This window comes from Taudactylus pleione, unplaced genomic scaffold (assembly GCF_031769625.1).
Source record: "Taudactylus pleione unplaced genomic scaffold, aTauple2 ptg000381l, whole genome shotgun sequence".
NCBI classification, from domain to species: domain Eukaryota; kingdom Metazoa; phylum Chordata; class Amphibia; order Anura; family Myobatrachidae; genus Taudactylus; species Taudactylus pleione.
In genome coordinates this window covers 3,532,476-3,544,390 of record NW_028284782.1, presented here as the reverse complement: position 1 = coordinate 3,544,390, position 11,915 = coordinate 3,532,476, and the positions used below count along the sequence as shown (strand labels likewise).

General features: G+C 45.2%; 1 protein-coding gene across 1 annotated transcript; it reads left to right on the top strand.

The window, feature by feature from the left end:
- The first annotated feature begins 7,275 nt into the window (after positions 1-7,275).
- LOC148507831 (glutamine amidotransferase-like class 1 domain-containing protein 3, mitochondrial) lies at positions 7,276-11,637 on the top strand. Its single transcript, XM_088445495.1, has 4 exons — positions 7,276-7,459; positions 9,661-9,837; positions 9,949-10,150; positions 11,335-11,637. The coding sequence occupies exons 1-4, from the start codon at positions 7,357-7,359 to the stop codon at positions 11,525-11,527; spliced, it is 675 nt and encodes a 224-aa protein (XP_088301621.1). The 5' UTR covers positions 7,276-7,356; the 3' UTR covers positions 11,528-11,637.
- The last annotated feature ends 278 nt before the right edge of the window (positions 11,638-11,915 follow it).

Here is an 11,915-nt window from a genome sequence, read left to right as displayed (position 1 = left end):
CGAAGCATACTGCAAAAGCAACCAAAGAGTTTTTTAAGGCTAAAAAGTGGAATGTTATGCAATGGTCAAGTCAATCCCCTGACCTGAATCCGATTGAGCATGCATTTCACTTGATGAAGACAAAACTGAAGGAAAAATGCCCCAAGAACAAGCAAGAACTGAAGACATTTGCAGTAGAGGCCTGGCAGAGCATCTCCAGGGATGAAACCCAGCGTCTGGTGATGTCTATGCGTTCCAGACTTCAGGTTGTAATTGCCTGCAAAGGATTTGCAACAAAGTATTAAAAAGTGAAAATTAGATATAGGATTGTTTTAGTTTGTCCCATTACTTTTTGCCCCTTAAAAAGTGGGAGGCACATATAGAAACCGTTGTAATTCCTACACCGTTCACCTAATTTGGATGTAATTACCCTCAAATTAAATCTGAAAGTCTGCAGTTAAAGCACATCTTGTTTGTTTCATTTCAAAGCCATTGTGGTGGTGAATAGAGGCCAAAATATGAAAATTCTGTCAATGTCCCAATATTTATTAACCTGACTGTATAAAGTAAAAAAATTAATAAAAGTAAAGAACTGTTTATTTGTGCTGTACCCCACTGTGTACTGTATACAAGCACTGTGACTCCTTGGGCCATAGGCCACTGTGTAAACCAGCACTGTGACTCTGTTGGCTGTACCCCACTGTGTATACAAGCACTGTGACTGTTGGCTGTACCCCACTGTGTATACAAATACTGTGACTCCTTGGGCCATACCCCACTGTTTGTACAAGCACTGTGACTCCTTGGGCCATAGCCAATTGTGTATACAAGCACTGTGACTCCTTGGGCCATAGCCCACTGTGTATACAAGCACTGTGACTCCTTGGGTCATATCATATTGTGTATACAAGCACTGTGACTCCTTGGGCCATAGTCCACTGTGTATACAAGCACTGTGGACCTCATTCAGAGTCGGTCGTTGCGGCCGCACGGTCGTAGGGGAAAGGGGCCGGCTATGCAAATGAAGCGATCACAAGTTGCGGTCCTAAGATGAGATCGTTTGCTGAACGACCGAGGGTAAGAAGCGGGCGTAAGACTAAATTACGCCCCCTTCTCGATCACAACACACGTCATCTCCTGGGATATAAGCATTAATCGCGAGCATCGGGAACCATCGGAGCTGGTCGTAGAGCTTAAGGTTGACCATACCCTCTCTTAAGCACTACGATCAAGTCAGTGTACAAACCTCCCATGTCACGTGTGCCATGACACTACTTTGTTAATTATGCACTCCCATTAAATGCTGTTCGCATAATTAGGCACGCCTGCGTTCGGATCTCCACTCCCCCGTTTTCAAGCACCTTCCCCTGTTACCACGCACAAACGGTTCATTCTGTCACTCAAACTAACGACCTGGCTGTGTTCAAGGAGAGAGAAATTTCTGATCGTAACAGCTAGTTTGCGTACGCGCATTGCAAACTTTACGCATGCGCAGTTCAGCGAACATCGGCTGCGTATGAATGTGCGGCTGCAACGACCGACTCTGCATGAGGTCCTGTGTCTCCTTGGGCCGTAACCCATTGTGTATACAAGCACTGTGACTCCTTGAGCCATAGCCCACTGCGTTTACAAGCACTGTGACTCCATAGCCCACTGTGTATACAAGCACTGTGACTCCTTGGGCCATAGCCCACTGTGTATACAAGCACTGTTACTCCTTGGGCCGTAGCCCACAGTGTATACAAGCACTGTGACTCCTTGGGCTGTAGCCAACTGTGTGTTCACAGCACACAAGTACTGTGACAAGTTAATGCAAGAAAACTATTCATAAAAATTAAAAAAATTCATAAAAGTAAAGAACTGTTTATTTGTGCTGTACCCCACTGTGTACTGTATACAAGCACTGTGACTCCTTGGGCCATAGCCCACTGTGTATACCAGCACTGTGACTCTGTTGGCTGTACCTCACTGTGTATACAAGAACTGTGATTCATTGGGCCATAGCCCACTGTGTATACAAGTACTGTGACTTTGCTTACCATACCCCACGGTATGTGTCTATAACAAACAAATACTGTGACTCTGCAGTGAGTGGTGATTAGTAAATACATAATACTAGTAAGTAGTTTTTTTGTACAACTTTAGTGTTTTCATCAATATGGATCACGACAACCAACCGAGAGGAGAGCAAAAGCAGCAAGCAAATGTTAAGTACTGTAGCTGCCTCAACCAGTCATGATGATGATACTAGTCCTTCACTATCATCTAAAGCTGATGTTCAAGGGCATAGAAACTTTAAAAAATCACGGTATCTGAAATAAAAAAAATTGACATTTTACAGGGGTAAAGACAAAAACACTTCTAAAGGTTAGTGCAGAAAAACAGAAAATTGGCAACATCACATTCACCACACGCAGTGGCAAGGAAAGGCTCAGGCCTTGGCATTTATTTCTGAGTGGTGGTTCTGCAACTGTCAGTGAGGCATCTTCTGCCTCTCATGACAATGAAAGACTTTTTCACTCAGACTTTAGAAGAAGTGTAAAAAAACTTAAAACCACTAAGACAGTAGATCAAACTGTGCATTCAGAAACACAAATGTCACAAATCCCTGAGGAGAGTCTAAGGGGTAAATTTACTAAAGTGAGAGTTTTTAGAAGTGAGTTTTAGAAGAGATGTTGCCCATAGCAACCAGTCAGATTCTACTTAACATTTAACTAGCACCTTCTAGAAGATAATAGCTAGAATCTGATTGGTTGCTATGGGCAACATGGCTTCTAAAACTGACTTCTAAAAACTCTCACTTTAGTAAATTTGTCCCTAAGTGTGTCCACAAGTGCTATGTGTGAACCTGACCGTTCAGAGAAGCCGCCTTCCACAGTTTCTACTCCCTCTGTATTTGTGGGGATGAGCAGCATAAGAATTGCTGATGACATAGAAATTAAGGATGCCAACATGGAATTGAAAAGGATGAGGGGGATATTTGTGTAGCTGTCACTAGCACTAATGAGGATAGTGAGGATGCGGATGTTATTTGTGTAAGTCAGCTACCAGTGGAAGCTGCTCTTGGCCATTATAAGAAGAAGGCCATTGTCATGCCTGGGCATAGGACCAACAAATCCACCTCTTATTTGTGGAATTATTTTTACCCAAATCCTGACCACATTTGTCGAGCCATTTGTAGCCGTTGTGGAACCCCAATAAGTAGAGGTAGGGACGTTAAGCATCTAGGAACCTCCACGAAATTACATCATATGCAGCAAGCTCATGACAAGTATTTGATAACATCAGAAACTGGTGCTAAAAAAAATAACAAGCAGTCCAGCATCAGCTAGCTCCCTTCTCTCTACTAGATCCCAGCGCCTGCAATCTCCACCACCAACACCTTCATCCTCAATATCCTCAGTAATGATCAGAGGTAGTCCGGCTCCAGCATCCAATTTTTTATTGCTAGGTGTCTCCTCCCCTTTCCAGGGCTGAGCGCTAGGCCTGCTGCTGCTGGGGGTGGATCTTCATCCCAGAAGTGGACCAAGAAGACTACTAGTAGTAGTTTAACAAAACAATTGACTGTTAAACAATCCTTTGAAAGGGGAAGCAAATATGACAACTCTCACCCAGTTGCACAGCGGATCACTGGTGCCATGACGGCTATGCTAGTATTAGATCTGCGTCCAATATCCGAAATTAATGCAGTGGGTTTTACACAGTTAATTGAGGTCTTGTGTCCCCGGTACCAAATTCCATCTCGGTTTAATTTTACCCGAAAAGCCATTCCTTGGCTGTACCAGGACGTAAAAAAACCCTAATTATTGGCCTTCAAACTGCCATTGTACCCACTGTCTACTTATCCACAGATATGTGGACAAGCTGTAGTGGGCAAACTAAAGATTACATGACTGTGACAGCCCACTGGGTGGGTGAATCGCCTTCAGCAGCAGCAGAAGCAGTATCTAACAAACAATGTCAGCTCATTCAGAGGCAGGCTACTCTGTGTATCACCGGATTCAATAAGAGGCATACCACTGACAACCTCTTAGAAAAAGAGATGGCATAGAAACATGGCTTACCGTTTGGCCTCGATAAAAGTGCGGGGCCCGGGACTCGGCACCACGTCACGCTTCACGCTGTGCAGAGTTGAGCTCTGCATGTTACTTAGTTAGGACCGAGGGAGGGAGTCAGGGCTGATCGGAGGCACACACAGTACGCTGATGTATGCTGTATTAGCTTGGCCCTGTACTATTCAGTGGACTTTTTTTTGTGCTGTACTCTAATGTGCTTACAAGCACAGTGACTTCTTTGTTATAAGCCCTCTGTGTATAGAAGCACCAGCGGTGTATCTAGGGATCCGAGTGCCCCTCGCAAGGTAATGGACTGGTGCCCCCCTACCCCATAATTTCAGGAAGTGTGGCCCAGTAGTAGTTCCCCCTATGCAGTGCCTCCAGTAGTAGTCCCTCTTATGCATTGCCCCCAGTAGTAGTCCCCCCCTATACAGTGCCTCCAGTAGTAGTCCCCCCTATACAGTGCCCCCAGTAGCGGCCATCCCCCCCATAATGTGCCCCCAGTAGCGGCCCCCACAATACAGTGCCCCCAGCAGCGTCCATCCCCCCATAATGTGCCGCCTGTAGCGGCCACCCCCTATACAGTGCCCCCTAGTAGCCACACTCTCCCACTGTGCTGACGGCTGTGTGTTTGTAAACTGTGTAGGGCAAACCACTCTCACTGTGGTCTGCCCTACACTTGGGGCCCGGCAGACTAGCAGGGCTAGTTCAATCCCCTGGGTAGTCCACCCATTGGCTGCTGGTGGCACTGCTGGACAGAGCCTACTTTTGGCCGGCATCCCTGGCGAGTGCCATCCTGGCCAATGGGTAGATATGCCCCTGAGAAGCACCATGACTAATTGGGCCTTAGCCCACTGTATACAAGCACTTCTTGGGCATAAGCCCTCTGTGTATACAAGCTCCGTGACTGCTTGGGCATTAGCCCTCTGTATACAAACAAGCACTGTGACTTCTTGGGCATAAGCCCTCTGTGTATAAATTTAAAATAAAGTTAAATAAAGTAAAAGCACCGTGGCTCTGTGTATAAAAGCACTGTGACTAATTGGTCCTTAGCCCACTGTATACAAGCACTGTGACTTCTTGTGCATAAGCCCTCTGTGTATAAAAGCACAGCGACTAATTGGGCCTTAGCCCACTGTATACAAGCTCTGTGACTAATTGGGCCCTAGCCCTCTGTATACAAGCACTGTGACTTTTTGGGCATAAGCTCACTGTGTATAAATTTTAAATAAATTAAAAGCACCATGACTTCTTGGGCATAAGCCCTCTGTGTATATGTATACAAGCTCCGTGACTGCTTGGGCCTTAGCCCTTTGTATACAAGCACTGTGACTTCTTGGGCATAAGCCCTCTGTGTATAAAAGCACTGTGACTCCTTGGGCTGTAGCCCTCTGTGTATACAAGCACCGTGACTCCTTGGGCAGTAGCCCCAGTGGCGTATCTATAATGGGTGCAGTGTGTGTGGGGCACACGGGCCCCCGGGTCCAGGGGGGCCCGCACCGCACACACTGCACACATATTATTTTAAACTTACCTGTCCGTGGTCCTGCGTCCAGCTCAGCGCTGCTCAGAACACCATAAAAAGGCCGCCACGGACATTTTTTTTATGTTCTGCGCATGCGCAGTAGACTCCGGGCACACTCTAATGCCCAGAGTCTCCTGCGCATGCACAGAATGTCGGAAAATGGGCGCCATGCCCATTTTTCTGGCGTTCTGCGCATGCACAGTAGACTCCGGGCACACTCTAGTGCCCGGAGTCTACTAAGTCAGCTGCCGGCCACCGGGGAGAGAGGAGGGGGCACCGCACGGGGAGTGCACATGGTCCCCCTCCTCTCTTAAGATGCCCCTGAGTAGACCTCTGTATATAAAAGCACCGTGACTCTTTGGGTCGTAGCCCTCTGTGTATAAAAGCGCCGTGACTTCTTGGGCCTTAGCCCTTTGTGTGTCCATAACACACAAGTACTGTGACTCAGTAGTGAGTGGCAGTCAGTGGAAATGTTTCATAAATGTGCTTTAAACTGCGGTGTCTGTCGCTTGGCAACCAGCCAGCTCGCTGCAGCCTTTAGCCAATAAAGGTGAAAACAATATTGTGAGTTGCAACAAAAAAAGCCCAAATTATGTTATTTTAGCTTTTTTTGTCAATTTTTGTAAAAAAATCCAAATCCAAAACCAGTCACGGCAGTTTGGCAAATCCAAATCCAAAGCCGGATGGCGAATCAGAGCCAAATCCAAATCCTGCAAAAATGGTTCGGCGCACATCCCTACAAATTAGTAATGTGTTAATAATAACCAAACAAACCAACTCACAAATCCTTTAAATAGAAAACAATCTAACTCAGAAATTTACTAAGAATCGTGTGTGAAATATCATTGCTTTAAAGTAGTAGTAGCAGTGGTGTATCTAGGGGGGGGTCAAGCAGGGCACGTGCTCTGGTCGCCATTGGACCGGTGGTGTGGGCAGGGTGCCACCGGCTGCAGTCCAGGACACAGGTCAGTGTAGCACGGACTGCATGGAGTGCGGTCCGCACTACACAGTAACAAACCCCGGCGTCGGGTAGTACACTTATACTACCCGGCTGCGGTATGTTTGTTTTGGCAGCCAATGAGAGTCAGACACACTCTCATTGGCTGCTGCACCCACTGCGGGAGCCGTGCTGGAGCTCACTCATGAGCTCCACCATCCAGCTCCCGCAGTGGGTGATGGGAGAGACATCATGACGTCTCTCCCATAGTGTCCCGAGTGGGCCCAGGAGGAAGGAGGAGCGGATGGCAGCTGGCACAAGAGCGGGGAATCAAGTTTTTTTTGTCTTTGTCCTTATATATGTAAGGGGCACTGGCACTGCATGGGGGGGCACTGCATAGGATGGAATACTAATGGGGGCATTATATAAGGGGCACTACTGGGGGAGGTAAGCACAATTTACTTAATATTTTTTTTCTCAATAACAAACTTAGGGGTGCCGTGAAAACAATGCTGATACTCTAGAGCACTGCGATTCAAAAAAGTTTGGGAAGCACTGCTCTAGCATGTTAAAACTAGGGAAATCTAATGAAATAGGTCTGGAATACACTCCCTAGGTGAGTCACATAGAGTGGGAAAGCCCCAAGCTCTAGTTAGATGATGATTACAGTGGAATAATTGCTGGCAGCACTTCCCTGTCTGTAGGCTCCTCCCCTAGACACGCCCCCTCTCTGTGTATAAAAGTGCCGGGGTCACACACAGCTCTCAGCATCAGCAGTCTCTCTCTCTCCAGCAGCTGCCACTACTATCAGGTATTCCAGGCTCCTGCTGCCAGTGTGACACCAGTGTGCTGCAATCATCATGTCCAAGAAGGTGGCAGTGATCCTCTCTGGCTGCGGGGTGTATGATGGGAGTGAGATCCACGAGTCCTCTGCTGTGTTTGTGCATCTGAGCAGAGCTGGCTATCAGGTGAGATATATCAGTGTTTCATTGCACAGAGCACATGGAAGTTATTACTATTACAGGGTCTTATACAATGGAGGCTGTATACACGTACTTGTGTTTCTTCATTATGCTAGAAGTAATTATTGTGCAAGATGCTGTAATATCAGTCACATGTTACAGACATACTGCCCTTCTTACATCTGCTGTATACACGGTCATATAGCAGAGGACACTTTATGATGTACCAGTTGTACAAATAGATTAAGAATATAACATGTCTTAGTTTACAATGTTTAGTGTAACATACAGTGTAACTATAGTCCTGGCACAATTTAATAAGAATGTTTATCTAAATAGTATTACTAGTCATTGTAGTAGTTTACATTGATATTTCATGCTTGAAATACATTTACCTGCATAGAGCCTTGTTCAGACCAGCAAGTTCTGTAATAATATTATTCTACAGTTACAGCAATCAGTCAGTCAGTTCTCTAACCTGCCGTATTATTACCACCTTTCCTGCATTATTAGTTTGCCCACATATCTCTGCTACATTGTAATTTTTACATTCTTATTCACTGATTCTGATTATGTTGCTGCAATAACAAAATATTCAATACAATAAGGTGCTGGCTGACTTGGCAGCCATACTGTACTTAGAGGACTTGTTACCTTGTTACTGTACTGTTCAAAAATGTTTGGCCCAAAAAAATAAATAAAACCTCTTGCCCCTGTTTATCTGATAGGCGCTTTGTGATTCCCACACTTTCCTTGGTAATGTTTTTTTTTTTATCTGTCTCTGTCCCGAGTAAGAAATAGGCAGCAATGTACAAAAAATAAATAAATATATATTAGAGTGTCACTTTTTTTTTCATCCATTTGTAAGAAAAACTAACTCCGTACACAAGCCAGCTGTCACCCTAACCATGCATATAGAAGTAATACATTATTTTAGAACACTGTATACTTGTAAGCATCTTCTGGTTTTTATCTTCCCCCAAAATTCAATAATTAATAGATACTGTCATGTCTCCCTTATGGAGAATAATGATATCACTTAAGGCTCATGACATAGGAGCCCATTTATCAATGATCGCTTTTGCAATGCAATCAGGGCATGCCAGGAACGCCCCTGATCGCTTTGCAAAAAGTGATCCTATCGGCTGGATGTATCATCCGGGACATGTAGGGACACGAGCTGTGAAAGGAGTCCATCCCTGCGATGTCTCCGGAGAGCTGCCGGCCACTGCAAGGGGTGGTGCGCATGTGCAGTCCCGTGCCATAGCCGGGGATGGTTCCGACGGATCCCTCTGCCAGCTAATAGTGCGCGGTGTAGCCCATAGGCTACAGTGGCTAAAGTTATCTTCAGATGGCGTTAGCTGTGGGGGCCAATATCGGGAATGCATCGCATTCCGGATATTTGTAAATTTGGCAGCATCACATCTCCCCATAGAAACCTATGGGGGAGGCGGCTGCCAGCGGGAATGGAGGGATCACATCAGGTATATGAGATACCTGCTGCGGTCCCTCCTTAATACATCCTGGGGATGCTTAGTATTTGAGGTAAACCCCAGGGATTATACCTCAAATACACTTTGATAAATGGGCCCCTAAGACTCATGACTAGATGGGAGCAGGGGCATAACTAGGTATTTGAAGGCCCCATAGCAAAAGTTTGTAGGGCCCCTATGTACCACCCAATGGTGAGAAATGTATATAACATGTGTAACTTTGACAAAGAAGATGGGGTCCCCTCAGCTCTGGGCCCCATAGCAGCTGCACACCTTGCACCTATGGTAGTTACACCCATGGATGGGAGGGGAGTCTGCTGCCCAATTCCGCATCACATCTAGGTGTCTGGGGACATGGACATTACAGCATGTGTAGGGGAAGGTATGATAGTGTGATGACGACCTTCCAACTGCATGTACCAACTATAACTATCAGTTTATGTTTTGGCTGCAGACCCTGTGCCATGGGGTCAGTTACCAATATCTGCTGCAATATAGCAACATAAGTCCTCTACATCAGTTACTGTCTTGTTACACTGTGCTCTTTTTTCTGAGTACCCTAATGGGCCTTCGGTGCTTCTCTCAGAGCAATACAACTCTACCCTGTATATGATTATGTTATGAGCTTACCCATGTTGCGGTGTGTTTGCCTGTGATGTTACTGTGTGTGTATTCTTAGTGTAATCAGGAGTTCTCTCTGTTTTCCTGCCGCAATATGTGGTTTTCGCACCCAATATAGACCAGATGCATGTTGTGGACCATGTGAAAGGACAGCCCACTGAGGAAACCCGTAATGTGCTCACAGAGAGTGCGCGGATCGCAAGAGGAAACATTAAGGACCTTACTGATCTGACAGTCAGTGAATATGATGCACTCATCATACCAGGTACAGTGATAGATGCATATTCTGTGTATCTGTACAAACCATAGTAAGTAAGATAAATGTATGTGATGAGGAGAATTATTCATTCGGTCTTCTCTGTTGATCCTTACCCAGGAGGTTTCGGAGTAGCTAAGAATCTCTCTACCTGGGCAGTGGAAGGGAAGGACTGTTCTGTTATAGAAGCTATTGAAGAAACGATTAAAGGATTTCATGCTGCTAAGAAGCCCATTGGCCTGTGCTGTATCTCCCTTGTGCTGGCTGCAAAACTGCTCCCTGGGTGTGAAGTCACCATTGGCTGCGATACAGAATGTGAAAAGTATGTTCCAGCCATGTGCTAGATTACAGGGCAATGTGTGTGGCTAAAAGGCCATAATTCCCTTTTTATAATTGGTAGGTTTTTGGAAACAAGCAGACCCTAATGTTACTATAACTGATACACTGGGTGGATGCTAGTAGGACTTGTGCCATCACACAATTCTGGAAACCTATCAAGTGTTTATTCCCCCGCAGAGGGCATACTGGCTATCTGGCACTTCTGTCAAATGCTAGATGGGCTGATGGCCTGTCTTGGTTGGCATTGCTGGATTAGGAAGGAGGCAAATGCACTAGGACCAGCACTTTCAGGGATCCCCCGCTACCCACCACCAATAAGATCACTGATCTGCATTAGCAGCCTCTGTCTGTTGTAACCACACTATTCACTATGGCATGGCAGAGCACTGCTAACAGCTGCACCAGCGTCCGCCCAATTGGAGCACACCGTAAAAGCCTGTGCAGGCTCTATGCTACAAACACAGGGGAGGAGGAGGGCAGGCGGTGAGGCATATGAGAGGCAAGCGCAGGTCAGTCATTAGCCCTATGCAGACTCTGCTGTTACAAGGTATACATAAAAATTGGTTGAGGAATGTTACATTGTGTTCACTATAAAAGAGAAAAAATATATTACACACACACGTAATAGTGTGGTGGTGGACTTGATGGAGAAATTCAGTGTCCCCAGTTGTGGTGTCCTTACTTCTATTAATAATCACTGCTATCATATATTTCTACTACTTCCCCAACCCAGCTGCCATCCGTCTTCCTACTAATAATTCCCAGTCCAGCTCTGTCCACATGTATATTTACTTCAGTCCCTAAATTGGGAGGTGATTGGAGGAAGAGGAACAAGGGAGTTTGCCCAACACCAGAATCTGTACCTCCAGCTGTTGCTAAACACCTGTAATCCTCATCTGGCCTATATATGAATTAGAACATGTAATATAGATTAGAGGTAATCGCCATGTAGCTCTGCTGGATGTGGAGCAATAACTCCCTATACAACCTGGTAGCCAGACACCCACAGGATCCCTATGTCTGATATGCTAGAAGTCATTATCTATAAGGAACAAAGATAATAAATAAGTAAAACATAAACCCTGGGAATGTGGAAGACATTTGTATTGTACTTTACACTGTCATTTAATCACCATTGTAACCTCCTGTCATTTGTCTGTTCCGCAGGTGGCCCCATGCTGGGACAGCTGGAGCCATTACACAGCTTGGCTGTAAACATGTCAACAAACAGGTCAATGAAGTTCATGTGGACACGAAAAATAAACTGGTCACTACCAGCGCTTTCATGTGTAATAGCCCCATACATGAGATCTTCCATGGCATCGGTGAGATGGTTAAAGATGTAATAAAGCTTATATAAGTTAGTAAGGAAAATGTATACAGCTGAATTTTAATATGTAGATAAAACTCCATTATGTTGAATAATTGTGTATTTATTTGTTGACCTGAATAAACTAACTTTGAAATTCAGTAGGTGATTCTGGTGCTTTTTATTTGGAATATCAGTTATTCTGTACACACCATAAATATGCCACAAAAAGATGTTTTAAAGACACATTTGTGTTTCCACATCTGTATTTTGAGTTGCATGAATCTTTAAATACTGCAACCTTTAAGGTGTGTACACACTGTACAATATCTATGAATGATAACTAGAGAGTTCATTTTTATGCAGTGAACGACCAACGATGCTCGTTCCCGCATTAACGATATCTATGAACGTCTGTACATGGAGGCCAACTTGCACA